Source organism: Trichechus manatus, unplaced genomic scaffold (genome assembly GCF_000243295.1).
Source record: "Trichechus manatus latirostris isolate Lorelei unplaced genomic scaffold, TriManLat1.0 scaffold00012, whole genome shotgun sequence".
In the NCBI taxonomy this organism is placed as follows: Eukaryota; Metazoa; Chordata; class Mammalia; order Sirenia; family Trichechidae; genus Trichechus; species Trichechus manatus.
The window spans coordinates 4,023,896-4,039,313 of record NW_004443948.1 but is presented as its reverse complement, the minus strand read 5'-3'; the positions used below and the strand labels follow the sequence as shown (position 1 = coordinate 4,039,313).

The window sequence follows — 15,418 nt, the reverse complement described above, 5'->3', positions numbered from 1 at the left end:
TCCTCCTCCTCCTCCTCCTCTTGTTTGCTGGGAAGGGTGACTTCCAGAGAGTCCTGCATCTTGCTGTATACCGCTAACTTCTTCTGGGATGGAATAAACAAAACACAGTATCAAAGACAGTTTGCAAAAAAGCATCAACTAGTTAACTTTTTTTACTTTTAAAAAAGAATCTAAATATTAACATATGTTTGCATACTGATTCTTCTTCATCTGTTTTACTCCATATTTACTTCATCTTTCCCCTCCCCAAACCGGCCTTCTTCCCACACTATGGGGGAAAAAAGTCTGTTATTCCAAATTTGGCACACACAAAAAAGTCCATTATAAAATGTTATATTTTCAGAGTGTGTGAGACAGGTTTGTTTGTTTTTAATGCAGATATAGAAAAGGAAGAATGACTTTTCTTTTTTTTTTTTTTTAGTGACAGATTCTTTCTAGTTTTTCTTCCCCCTTTCTATTTATTTACAGAGACATTACAATTTACAGCAGGGGGCAGGGGCGAGTGGGGGATAGGAGACCTAAGTGTCTGGGAGAGGGGTGGAGAAGAAAAGAGCTTTTCGTAAATGCAATAAACTCAAATAAAAACAGAAATGTAGCATCTTATAAAAGGATTCGTTAGATGTGCCAAACTCATTTCTCAAAAATCAAACTAAAATGACAAAATAAGTCTGTGTGAAGATCCATTTTGCATGGAACATATTTTTCAGATGTTTCATTTACCACCATTATCATAGAGGAAAAGAAAAAAAAAGGAAAGGTATTATGGCCTACTGAAGATGAGACAAGATACTTGCAAAGGCTAACTTTTTAAATTAAAATGAGAAACATTTGATAATTTAAAGTATTTTGAAAACATATAATTCCAACTATAATAAAAGTTAACATATATTAAGCCAGGCACTCTTTTAGAAATGTTACATGTATTACCTCATTTAATCTTCACAATTCTATGATATGATTATCATTACAATCCATATTTTAAAGATGAAGAAACTAAGGCATAAAGAGGTAACTTGCCAAAAGTCACAAAGCAGGTAAATGGTGGAGCAAGAATGTATAAAAAAAATATGCAGGTGTCTGTATGTATATATGTGCCTGTGTGTGTTAGCAGGGGGTGGGGGTAGGGTTTTGGAGAGGGTAAGCGTGTGTATTTAGTTTTGGAAAAAAAAAATCACTACTTTGTTGCGTTTTGTATTGTTTTTTTCTGTGTGGTAGGTTTGCAGTTTATTGTCATTTTCTTATTCTTGCTTTTCATATTTCCAAATATTTTTCATTGAGTATAGACGACTTTTATTATCACCAACTTCAACGCGAATTGTATATAAGAAGATAATACTAAAGATTATAAAATGTGTTATTCTAACAACCAGATTAGCCTTCTTCATCATCTGTGCGCCTGAAAAACCTTAACCTTTTTCATACCATTTTCCAAATGCACAGTGGAAAATTAATGTGAGTAGAAAAAAATAAATCATTCTCGAATACTCAGCAAGCACAGAGATTCTTAAATGTTATCAACGCACATAACCCAGACTCTATATTTCCAATGTATAACTAGCTGTAAAATCTATAACCCCAAATTATAAATACATCATTTAATAAAGTGAACCTTTTCCCTCTAGCAATAAATACATTGTTTTTGTGTGAGGTGAGTTCTGAAATGTTCAGGCATGTTATGAGCTAATAGTTATTATTTAAGGGCTGTTATTTGTAATATACATATTGCTTTTTATATTAAATTTGTGCCATTATGGTTATCACTTGTTGATGAGTGGATATTTCATCCTTTGGGAGTGAATATACCTTGCTGATGAAAAGGTGATTGTAATGACTGAGTAGTTATATTTCTTACATTCTGCTTTTGCACACATCTAAACATGTTTATGGAGCCCTGGTGGCATAGTGGTTGAGAGCTCAGCTGATAACCAAAAGGTCTGCAGTTTGAATCCCTCAGCCGCTCCCTGGAAATCATATGGCGCAGTTCTACTCTATCCTACAGGGTTGCTATGTGTTGGAATTGACTCAACGGCAATGGGTTTGGTTTGTTTTTTTAAACGTGTTTATATTTAACTTCAACAGTAAAAACACCATAGTAACATAGGTTATGTATACAACGAGGGATTGAACTAAGTGACCTCTAAAGTTACTTCTGTATCTTTTAAATTCTCTTGTAAGAGTAAACGAATATTACCATTTATTAGTCAAATTACAGCATTATATTTCTGTGTGTATATTATTTACCAAAAGTATATACCGTTTTAAGCACATGCACACACTTTCAACCATTCTGGCACATTACAAGGAAGCACTGTTTTTATATAAAAAGAAAATTAATACTGATCCACAGACTGGCTTCACTGCTCACAAGTGTTCATTATTATCTATGAAATGCATTCCTTTTTCTCTTAATGTCCAGCTCAGCATCAGTTTCTGAGAGTTGGGCTTTGCATATAATTGTTTCATTTGTTTAATTTTGTTTAACATTCATCCTTTAGATGAAAGAGTCCTGGCTGTGCTAATTATCCAAACAAAGGAAATGTTTCATTGTACCCAAATTAACAGCAATTAATTTTTAGATGAAATAAAATTAAGTAAAAGTATATAAATATGTAAATACTTGAAAATTGTAAATCCTGATAAAAGTATGTAAAACAGTATTATGATCAATAATAATATCTTAAATTTTGAATTGATGGCAGTTGATTTCATGCTATAGATATTCAATCTATTTAGATTACAAAATATTTCTAAATGATACATCATTTTGTGTTATTCTTTTTCTATCCACTGTTGGTTGGATACAAATAAAAGTCACACACTTTTCAATATGCAGTGGAAAAGGAGTGAGTAGGATCTGTCTGTATCAAAATAGCTATCATTAGTTTATTTTCTAAAAAAATCATTATTCTGTCAATGGATGTATTATTTATATTCTTTATATTTCTTATACATATACATAATATATATTTATATAAATATTTATAATTAAACTTCCCTTTTGACATTGCAAACACCTGTGTTTTTATAAAAATATCTGTGTTGACTCCTCTATTTAAAAAAAGTCTGCTTGAAATGATTATAAAGCTCACTTCTTTTTTTTTTCTTTTTTTCTCTCTTTAAGGCATGCTTTATACTAATCAATAAATTTGTTTGGAGATTATCAAAAAAATAAAAATAAAATAAAAAGGGAGTCTTTGACATACCTACCACCAGTAGGTAGGATATAGAAATACCCATCATTCCCCCTTGCAATTTGTTCAGCTAAAATTAGATCAGTTTTCACAAATTATAAATAATGAACCGATTTATATATTTAAAAGTGTTTTTGCTGGCAGAGAAAGATTCATCATTTACAACACACTAAAATACACACGCGTGCGTGCGCACACACACGCACGCACACACACGTTTATAGCCTCGCCATCAATATTACTGGTTAAAATAAGACCCTAAAGTACACAAATAGTCTGATAACTAGCTAAAATGCCAGGATTGAATCTCATACATTGTTCAAAATTCAGTGCACACATCAAGATAACAGGAACACAGAATTTAAACAGCAGTTGATTAACATTCATGTCATCCTAATTTTCTTCTCTGTAGACTCTTGAGCCTAAACTACTTTTAAATATCTTTGCTTTGGTGACTAGAAATCAATTATTTACCTTCTTTTTTTTATTTTTTAACTAAGTATAAGGAGCCCTGGTGGCACAATTGTTAAGCATTCAGCTGCTAACAGAAAGGTTGGTGATTTGAACCCACCCAGCAGCTGTGAGGGAGAAAGACCTGGAGAACTGCTTCCATAAAGATTACAACCAACAGAACCCTGTGGGGTAGTTGTACTCTGTCACAAGGGGTCATATGAATTGGAACTGACTGGCACCCAACAACAATATGCTCATGTGCACTTTTGCCATATTCTGTACTCAATTAGTATTTGCCCCTTGGAATGAAATTTCCCTAGTGTTACATTCTTTCTTGGGGATAATATATACTATTCAAAATGTTGAGAACAAATCTCAAATCATCAAAACTATATCTTCTGAATCAAGGTGGAAATGTCATCTAGTTCATCTTTTTCTCAAGGTGCAAATTCATTTCCTAAAAATATCCGAATCTGTCAGAAATACTCATGCTTTTCTTATGAGACTCTGAAGAATAGTTAACAAAAATAAAGAAGTTATTTAAAGAAACTTCAAAGACTACAAGTTGGATGATTTAATGTGCATTAACTAGCTCATTCCTACATGCTCAGAGTAATGACCATTTTCCCCCAGGTACAATGAGCCTCACCGTTAGGTGAAACAATGGACCAGTTAACAGCCACAGAGCTAAACACTCACTCATGAAGAGGTTAAAGCAGAAATGTGAAGGAGGGTCAGCCTAGGCTGTGCAAACCATACTCAACCACCTCAAAGCCTGCCATAAGGCACAAGAGAAACAAACTTTAACAGGAATGTGCAAGGGAAAGGATTTGACTGACAAGAGAAAGCCTTCCATGTCAGGAGCCAAATACCACTAACTCCCCAAGGCTTAAGCCTACAAAATGCCAAATGATTATTGTGCATATGTGGAAAATTTTTTTCCTAAAAAAAAAAAAAAAATATTTTAATGAATCACTGGCTATTGTTTTCTAGCTTTTTAAAATTTTTTCTTCAATTTCTACTGACTGGCTATGTTCTCTAAATGCAGTGATTCTTTTATATTAAAAAACATGATTGGAGCCTATAAAAAGAACCACTAGCCCAGGATAAATGATTTAAAATTGTAAAGTCCATTAAAGAAGCACATTACTCTTTGATCATATTTTTCTTAATTTAGTTGGATAATACTTTTTAAAAAATAGCTTAAAGAGATCTGAAGTTTTATTTCTTAGCCTATTTGAACAGGGAAGCTTAAGGGAGATACCTCATAGACCTTTTATACGTTTTATTTCACTTAACACACACATGCACACACAAATAATAAATTGTCAGAGTAATTATTCCTAATTTACATATGCAAAAACTGATTAACTTGTCCTGGGTCACCTACTAGTAAATGGCAGAGATAGGGTTACAATCTACTTCAGTCTGACTAAAAAGTATGTGCCAAGAAAATAGACTAAAGGAAAGTAGCCGCTATATGATTTTCATTTTAATTGCGTAAACAAACAAGCTCACAGTTAGCATGGCATCACTTACTAACTAAAGAAAATCTGTTTATTTATAACATAAAAATTATTAGAGATATTAACACAGAGATGTAAACGTATATCATAGGTATGGCTAGTAAGTAATCCAACACTCTTAAAAATGCATGTATATCTAGATAAAGCTGAAATTCTATGTTAAAAAACTATTATCCTCTTGGCAAGATACAGAATACAACTGCCTACAAATTTTCTGGAAATCCTTTTTAGGAAATGTGAGCAGAGCCTATTTGTGAGACACAGTCACATCTCAAGACTTTGTGATTTTTGTTTTGTTTTTTAAATGTAGAGAGGAGCAAACCAAAAATAATATTATTTAACATGATGAACTATTTTAAGCACACTTGCCTCTAAATGATTCTGATCATTATCAAAAACCAAACCCAGCCCCCTGAAGGATGAAAATATTCCAGTTTTGAGGGTGTTCAAAAAAAAACGTGCCACAGGCTTAGAGGCGATTTCAAAATTTGCATTCCCAGAATGTTTTAAGCAATGATCACATCATTTGAGTATGAGTTCATCTCTCAAACCGACTACTTTGAATGAAACAACAGTTTCCAATGTATAAATTTCTGGTTTGTTTGTGTAATCCTATTAATAGACTCAAGGTATGATTTAATTTTTTAAAGTTTTTCCATTATTCAGCCATTCATCAAACTGAGGATTAATTTCTATTTTGTATCTCTAATTGTGCAAAGACTTGGAGACACAAAGACGAAAGGCATAGCCTTTCCCTAAACTCAAACTGCTCTTAATTAGTAGGGAGAACATTGTAAGTGCAATGATAAATAAGGAGAGCCTCATAGATATGGTTTTCCAATTAATTGTGTTACTTCTCCAAAGAGCTAATATTCCAAAATCAAAAAACAAGAAGAGTAAGAAGATAATATTACATGAATGATTAATTATTTCCCTGTTTCTAAGGACGCCAGACAGGAAGGTAACACAGTCAAAAGAGAACAAGAACAGGAGAGAAGATTTGGCTGGAACTAGTTCCATGAGCCTGGACTAGTCACGGAACCTTCTGGCCCTCGCTTCCTCTTCTAAAACCGAGGAATTTTGACTTGATTATCTCAGAGGTCTCTTCCAAGTCTACATCCTAATAAGCAACATACTGGAGCTCTAGACAGATTCACACTTAATTTAGTTTCTTACATTGGCCGCCTCTTCTGATTTTGCAGGACATTAGCCAAAAACACCCTACCAACCATTGAAGACTAATTCATTTCAAGACATGGGTCATCTAGCCCAATTCCTCAGAATTAGTTATGGTACTTCCTTTTCCTATCTTCATATTAACAAGAAAAGCTACATTCTTAGAGTCCCACCCACTCTTTCCCTGAAGGATAAGTGTTTTGACAGAATAAAATGATACAGTTTAAGGGGAAAGGATACCTGTTTAGTTTGGGTCATTGTTTTTTTCTCTCTCTTTTAAAGTAGGAGACAAGTGAAAAATAATTCGGTTAGCCTGGTTCAGACCACACTTCTAAATTAATGGCATAAATCTAGTATATACTGAAACGTCTATAAATATGGCCTGCATGCACTATCAGCAGCAATTTGGGTCTAATGGTTCAGGTCACTCTTAAAGCCAGTTGCCATGGGCCCTTTCCAACTCGTGGCAATCCCATATGTTTGAGAGTAGGAACATGCTCCATAAGGTTTTCAAAGGCTGATTTTTCAGACTCAGATCTTCAGCCTTGCAGTTAGCAGCTGAGCTCAGTAACAATTTTCAGCACCCAGAGTCTCCCAGGATACTCTTAGCGTCCTCCTAAATGCATAGTCAATGCAGGAAAGCAGGTGCTTAAAGAGGGGAGTCTTGAAAGGCTCAGGGCAGAGCTCTGCCCAAAACTATTTCCTTCACTGTCTCTACCCGAGCCTGAAATCCCACTATTAGAGAGCTGTGTTTCTTGACTGAAAATGTTTTCCTGGAGTTAACACCTTAAATTATTATCTATCACTGCATGTATTAGTTTTGGAGCTTTCTTAAAGGTAGCTGGAAAAGGGGCCTGTGGGGATGGGAACCAAGTTAGGCATTTGGGTTTTAGAATGACAGTCACCTAACTCACAAGTTTGCTTTAGGAATTGCCTTAGGCATCACGAGCTTGTTTTTAAATTTCTCATTGAAAACTCCCTTTGCAGAGATAAATACAAGACAGAAATATATATAAGGCCCAAGAAGGCCAGCTCAGCATCCCTTCTTCAGTGGCCCAGGTGACACTGCACTGGAGGACAAGGCTGTACTCTCTGAACAAACTCACTTTCCTTGTTATAGGTCATGTCCCTGCGGTTTCCAGCCTCATGAGGTGTGAGATTTTACTAAGGGCTAGATGGTTCGGTGGTAGAATTCTTGCCTTCCATGGGGGAGACCCGGGTTTGATTCCCAGCCAATGCACCGACCACATGCCCAGTCACCGCCTGTCTGTCAGCGGTGGCTTGCATGTTGCTGTGATGCTGAACAGGTGTCGGGGAGCTCCCAGACTAAGACTAGAAAAAAAAAAGCCTGGTGATCTACTTATGAAAATCAGCCAATGAAAAACTCTAAGGATCACAACACTCTGATCCCCAACTGATCATGGAGGTGGCACAGGACTGGGTAGCATTTTGTTCCATTGTGCATGGGGTCACCATTAGTCAGGGGCCAAATAGACAGTAGCAGCTAACAACAACAGGTGAAATAGCACTTCCCAAATAAACTTCACTTAAATTTCCAAAATGTGTCTTCTTGTCACAGCTTTTGGGATCTTGGTGAAAGTATCATCACTGTGCATGATTTTATAGATTTCAATCCTGTCCTTACCATCGTTATTGTAATCTCTTTCTGGCTGACTGCCAGAGACAACAGTTCACTTTAGTTATTTTAAGGTTTAATTTTTCCCCAGCTTTGAATTTTCTGGCTGGAAAGTTATTGGGAGCATGAAATTCTGGGGCACTTTAAGCTTCTAAGTCTCTGCAGTCAAGTTAATTTGTGTAGTACAGAATTACAAGGGCCGTTATTTCTCAAAGAAGTCCTGTATGAATTCTTGTAAATCCACTTAAGTCTTTGCTTACAGTTGCAAGACTATTAAATCCTCTGTCTTAAATAATTTAACTGTGTATTCAAACTATTTAGGGTAAAATTGTTTTCTTTCCTTTTAATGAATCTAAACTTAGGTTGGAGTAGTAATGATAAATGAGGCACTTAAAACTGACTGTTAATATCATTTCCTATATTTTATTTCAAAATAAATAAATGTTCATTTGCTTAGTGGATATTCTGCCTCATCACCAAAGGATGCAACATGGATAGCAAAAGTTATTAGCATAATACAGATGCTCGCAAAAAGCCTTTGGAATGCCTAAACTTAAAAAGTACACTACCAAGGACTTGGAAAGAATTTCAAGCTCCAAGGCCAAAGAATCTACTGCATATTAATCTTCTTTATCAAAGAAATTGATTTGGGGCACTAAAGTAAAAAAATTTAAAAAAAAAAAATCCATTGTGCAATAGCAAAGAAAAAGCTTGGGAGACTGCTTGGCATTGTGGAAAGATGCTACATTGGGGATCTGGAGACCTCCCCTAAAATGGCCACCAATTTGCTTTGAAATCTTTAGCAGGCCTTTAAGCCCTATGAACATCCATTTTCCCATATGTAAAAGGAAAGGTCGAACTGTGTTCTTCCAGGGCTTTGTCCTGAAAAACAGAATCTCTGAGCAGTTTTATGGCTTAACCAAGGTGGGAGAGGCCAGAGAAAGAGTTAGAGAAAGCTCCTTACAAACTTATAACTGGAATACTGCTTTCCAACAGGATTTAATTACTTGAAGTGAAAACCCTCAAGCAGATTCAACCAGCTGTCCCCCTTGAAGTGAGCAGAGTAAATATGTTTTAACTTATATGAAGCCCAGGGTGTGACTGTTAAAATCACCTATGCATAATTGGAAAAGTGATGATTGTTCTCTGCTTTCACTACCTAATTCATAAACTACACCAATCAGAAAGCTTTTCAGCATCTTCCTAACACTATCATTATGAATATGGAGGGGATTTCCACAACAGACTGTCTATATTTAAAATTAGAATCCACTGGACAGAAAGAGAATCTCTGAGTTCATATGATTTCTCCCCATTTTTTCCTGACACTTATTTCAAAATATTCTGTTGGTTCCTACTGTCACTGTTAGAATATAAGTGCATTTCTTTCTGCACACATTCTGCAGTGTCATCGTGCCTTCAGAGCATGTCCTGGGGGACTTAGTCAAGAGTTCTCCTAAAGGAGATGCTGCAGACTGGAATATTAAAGCTATGAAGAGATGGTGGACAGGAGGAACAAGGAACTCAGCACCCCCTAAAAATGCCTGCAATCTCATACTGTAAGACTGATGCACAGCCATGTGATTTCTAGTAATTAACCTCAGAGACTAGAAAACTTACTCTTCAGAAACATTCACAGAGCCTTTGACTCATGTAGCCCCCTGTATGCCTAAGAGACACATCCCCAGGACAACCTGATATATATGCAGCTAAGTGCGCTTTTACGACACTCACCTATCACCCATCTTACAATAGCTTCAATAGAAAACCAAACTGAAAATGTCAAATGTACATTTGTGCTTGTAGGGGAAAAGCTGAGAGTTTACATGCCTGGACGGTGGAGTTCTATTATTTCAGAAAGAATTTTGGAAGTTATATGACCCTATGAAGAGGAAAAAACATACCTATGTTGAAAATCCATCATAATAAACCATATGAAGTACTAATTTAAAAGTACTTCGGAGCTATACAGTTTAGGAAAAAAAAAAAAACAGTTCCAAGAGAAATTGCTAAAACAGAATACAGAAGTTATCCAAAACTTTTATGTTCTCTTTTGTAGCATTTTATAAATGTCCATTACACTGTCTTGAAAACTCTATCACTTTTTCTGTTTCTTTCTTTTTTCTTCCCCCTCCTAAACAAATAAATTTTCAAATGCAGTAGGAGTTGCAGCTCTTATTTTTGTCTCCCAGGCAAGATGTTATTAGGGGTCACTTCCCATGTACGGAGAAAACAATCTTTATGGATCATAATGATAAAAACTTATGGAATGCAAAAACAACCAAAATATGTATTCTCGGATGACTGCATTACGGCCAAGTGAATATTAGTCTCACTTCACCCACGCATCGCATTACTCTAAAAATGCTGTCAGCCTGATAAGAATTTCCTGATTTACTCTTTTTTCAATTGAAAATATAGGTCATCACGAAAAACTCCTGACAGTAAAAGAGCAGTAGTACACTGGCAAGTCTCTTGTCATTTTGCTGGCCAGATATGGTCAAATAGTTTCTTTACTTAACCAAAAAAAAACTAATCTTAGACAAGCCGTTTTAGTATAAGCAACATGAAAATTTCCAAACATACTTCTCAACTACATTCTTATGGTCAACTCAGCTGAACAACACTTAAGTCATAACTACAAAAGCTCAAAGAGTTGATCATAAGTTACCAGTATCAATGTGGACAATTCAGTTTAAAAAAAAAAAGTTCACTCTTCACTTTGTTGATGGTTTTAACAAAAGAATGGAATTTAGGGGCTGAGTTTCAGGGCTACCGCAAAACTTAGATAAAGGATTGGGGTTATTTCTTATTGAAAACTGAATTTAGTGGTAGTTAATTTATATTTTTTTCTGAATTTTCTGAATTTTATTTTCCAGTTCAAAAAAGTATTACAATACTACCTCCGCACAGGTTCATATTTTAATGGAGTTGCACAGCTCTAAAAAACAAAACCTTTTTCACAACTCCTTTTACTAGTTCAAGTTATTTTTTAGGGGAAAAAGTACCTTTCTGAATGTTTAGTAAAGTTTGACTCTGTTGCTTGTCCACATTCCAGTTGATAATTGAAGGCCTTCACAGTCTCTGAAGGAGCACTGCTGGTGCTGTGGTTAAGCACTCAGCTGCTAACTGAAAGATCAGCAGTTCAAACCCACCAGCTGCTCCGTGGGAGAAAGATGTGGCAGTCTGCTTCCGTAAAGATTTACAGCCTTGGAAACCCTACGGGGCAGTTCTACTCTGTCCTATAGGGTCACTATAAGTGGGAATCCCCTTGATGGCAATATCTGTTGCATTTGCACAGTCTCTGAGGCAAAGGAAAGGAGGCAAGAGTGGCTTATCTTAGACCAAGTGTTTATAAAACACACAGAACTCATATGCAGGGTCACTTTGCCTCACTTCCCTGTATTGTACCTAAGTGGTTTTTGCCATTACTTACGAGATCTTTTATACTTAAAGCCAAAGAAAAACAGACAGCATAATTAAAATGTGTTAATCTGTCACTCTGACCACAAATTAAAAAACGCTTTCCCATTCCTCTCCCTAAATGTTATTTTGCTTTGAAAAGCGGAAGTTCCTAAAGATTTAAAAAAGAAAAAGTGATAGCAAGAAAGAGCGGTTCCTTCTTCTTTCTCCCTAACTGGTCCTGGTCATTCTCGCACTGTTTAGGAGTTGAATCTGTGGCACATCCCCTTCCAGAACCCGCTGAGTTTCCCAGTCCCTAAATTCTAAACAGAAGTTGTGATTCCTTCTCAAAGAGTAGGGCTATAAATCTAACAAAGAGACAGAGATAGAAGAAATGTAGGAATTAAAAGCCAAAAATCAAACCCACTGCCACAGAGTCAATTCTGACTCATAGCGACTCTATAAGACAGAGTAGGACTGTCCCATAGGGTTCCCAGTGCTGTAAATCTTTATGGAAGAAAACTGCGACATCTTTCTCCCATGGAGCCACTGGTGGGTTCGAACCGCTAACCCTTTTGATTAGCAGCCACGCACTTAACCACTGCTCCACCAGGACCCCCTATAGGAATTAAAATGTCAAATAAATTATATGGTCAAATCCATAAGGTCACAATAAAACTTACTGTTCTTAAGGAACTAAGAAAAGTAAATCAATAATTTCTGTGGGTGGTAATTTCCTAATCTTATCCAGTTCCCGTAAAGCAGTCTCCACATCAGAGTGTATAAATTGTAGTTGTTAACTCCAAATCAATCCACCCTGACTGGCAGCGTCTGAGCACCCTATTTTGGAACAGGCCCTTGCCACATATGCACATACGTGTTTTATGTAGAGCTATCTAAACCTGGACACACTTTCCTTCTGGATAGGAATGTCCAGGGCACCCAGTGCCAAATTCCCCCAAAACTCTACCTTCCCTTCTAAAATAACTTTTTTATCTAAACTATATTATCTCCCTCCTTTTGACCCCCTTTTACGCCCAGCATTCTCAGTCACTTCTGGCATGGTGAAGAGCCAGCTTGAAGAGATTTCAACGTCCTCTCTTGGCCAGCGAGCACACTTTGAACAGACTGAACACATAATCTAACAAGCTCTGTGCTGTTGATGGGATTAGAAGATGAATGAGGAACTGTGAGATCAGTTACAGCTCTCTAAGTCACAGCAGTAGGAAGAAGACAGACTCTAGAGAGTTCTGGTAACATCTGAGAGATCTTACAGTAGATCCTTGTTCCGCCATAAAAGTCCTAGAAAGATCATTCCATAAGATCACTTTCCAGGTGGCTTCCCCTATCCTATGGCACACTTCATCCCCTTACTCAAGAAAACTCTGAAATACTCTTACCTTTCCAAAGGGGGGAAAAATTAGTTTAAAGGAAGTTTACTCACATACTCCCAAGACAGATGCCCTTGGTGACCTTCAGAGAACTGAGCCCTAAAGCTAGGTGGCTATGAGGACCAACCTCTGAGTTCTGGTGACAACAGGTCAATGTAGTCCCCAGCCAGGTAATACCTCACATCTAATCCCCACCCGTCCAGTCTGACTGGTCTGCTCTTCCCTTGCCGAAGTCTCTCCTCCACTGTCTGGTGGCCTTCCGCTCAAGGGCGCTCCCGCAGGCATCAGAGCATCCTCCGCACCACCCGCCCCGGCGGGACTTCGTCGGAGCTCCAGACTGATACTCCCAGTGCCCCTTGCTTCCGCCCCCGGCAGGCTGCCCGGTCGGTGACTCACCTGCTGGCCAGGTTGGGGCACCGGATGATAGCAGGCTGTGGGGCAGGTTGCAGCTGCCACAGGGTTGGGCAGGTACTGGGGCGCTCCATACGTCTGGGGGTGATACATCACCTCCGCACAACTCATGGCAGCCGGGGCAGCGGCGGCCCCCAAGCTGCCGCCGCCGCCGCTCTACGCGCTCGCGCGAGGGGCGCCGCCGCCGCCGCCGCCGCAGCTGCCGCCTCTGTCGCTGCTCCAGCTGCTACTGCGGCGAAGGCGGGTCCTCGGCGGCCTCGGTCTCCGCGCGGGGCGCGGGCTTGGGAGGGGTTGGCAATCAGCGGGGGCCCATGCGCGGGCACCTTCATCTTCAGCCCCTCCGGGTGCCTCCTTGCCCGCGCTTATATAGCGGCTGAGGGACGCAGCCGCCCGCCGCGCGGCGGGGACATGGCAGTGCCCGGCTCCAGCGAGGGCAGCGTCGCCCACGGCAGCGCCAGCCTCAGCCGCAGCCCCGGCCTGAGACCGGCAGACAGCGGCGCCGGGCTCTGGTTTGCATACACACAATGCGCGCACGCGGCTCGTCCTATCACCAGCGCTCCCGGCTGGGAGAGGGCCGGGAGGGGGGACAGCAGGAGGGGGTGCTGGGGGAGGGCAAGCTCTTCGCCTTCCCGGACTCTGACGCGGAGCTTTGCAAAGTTCCTCCAACTCGGTCCGCGGCGGGCGTGTCGCCCAGTAGGGGGACCCCGGGGAGGGCAGGCTGCGGATTGGAGCGAAGTTTGCAACCTTCTCCGCCTCCTAATAGTGGGATCTCTGTGGGAGGGGAATGGTATGTGAGAGGCTCCGCGCCCTCAACCTCCCTGACTGTTCCCACCCTGCCTCTGTCACCTGGCGGCTACAGTGAGGCTTTCTGACTCCAAGTAGCTTTTTTTTTTTTTTTTTTTTTTACTGGGACCACCAACTCAGAGGCCAAGGTCAAACGAAGACCAAAATGTGCAAAGAGGTAAAACAGAGCAGGCTCAAAAAACAAATCAATAAACGGAGATTAGCTCCTATATTGAATATACTGTAACGATAACTGAAGGTTAACATTCCAACTGTGCATACGCCAAGAATGCAATACATTTTTCTACAAGCAACCTCCACTTTAAGTTTACATCGTCATGGTATGACATTCTTGTGGGACACAACCTTCTGGTTTTTTTCAGCCTGGTTTCCATACAGCGATGTTGTTGTTGTTGTTAGGTGCCATAGAGTTAGTTCCAACTCACAGCGGCCCTGTCTATATACAACAGAAGGAAATACTGCCCGGTCCTCCGCCATCCTCACAATCGTTGCTATACTTGAGCCCATTGTTGCAGCCACTGAGTCAATCCATCTCGTTGAGGGTCTTTCTCTTTTTTGCTGACCCTCTACTTTACCAAGCATGATGTTCTTCTCCAGGGACTGTCCCTCCAGATAACATGTCCAAAGTACATAAGACGAAGTTTCGCCATCCTCCCTTCTAAGGAGCTTTCTGGCTGTACTTCTTCCAAGACAGATTTGTTTGTTCTTCTGGCAGTCCATGGTATATTCAGCATTCTTTGACAACATAGTAATTCAAAAACATCAATTCTTCTTCTTCAAAAACAAAAAACCAAACTCGTTGCCATCGACTGGATTCTGACTCTAGGGACCCTATAGGACAGAGTAGAACTGCCACATAGGGTTTCCAAAAAGCGGCTGGTGGATTCAAACTGCTGATGTTTTGGTTAGCAGCCAAACGCTTAACCACTGTGCCAGGGACCCTATTCTTTTTTAGTCTTCGTTATCTATTGTCCAGCTTTCGCATGCATATGAGGCAATTGAAAATACGGTGGCTTGGATAAGGCACATCTTAGTCCTCAAAATGACATCTTTGCTTTTTAACACTTTAAAGAGGTCTTTTGCAACAGATTTGCCCAATGCAATATGTCCTCTGATTTCTTGACTGCTGCTTCTGTGTGTGTCAATGGTGGATACAAGTAAAATGAAATTCTTGACAACTTTAGTGTTTTCTCCATTTGTCATGATGTTGTTTATTCGTTCAGTTGTGAGGATTTGTGTTTTCTTCACATTGAGTTGTAATCCATACTGAAGGCTGTAGTCTTTGATCTTCATCAGTAAGTGTTTCAAGTCCTCTTCACTTTCAACAAGTAAGGATGTGTGGTCTGCATATCGAAGGTTGTTAATGAGTCTTCCTCCAATCCTGATGCCATGTTCTTTTTCAGATGGTCCAGCTTGTTGGATTATTTA

The 15,418-nt window shown here is 39.1% G+C and overlaps 1 protein-coding gene across 1 annotated transcript in view; it reads right to left on the bottom strand.

The window, feature by feature from the left end:
* Positions 1-13,297, bottom strand: part of VGLL3 (vestigial like family member 3) — a 63,141-nt gene extending 49,844 nt beyond the window's left edge. The window contains 2 exon segments of the mRNA XM_012554126.1: positions 29-83; positions 13,172-13,297. Coding sequence (XP_012409580.1) covers positions 29-83; positions 13,172-13,297 — 181 coding nt within the window.
* Positions 13,298-15,418: the final 2,121 nt, after the last annotated feature.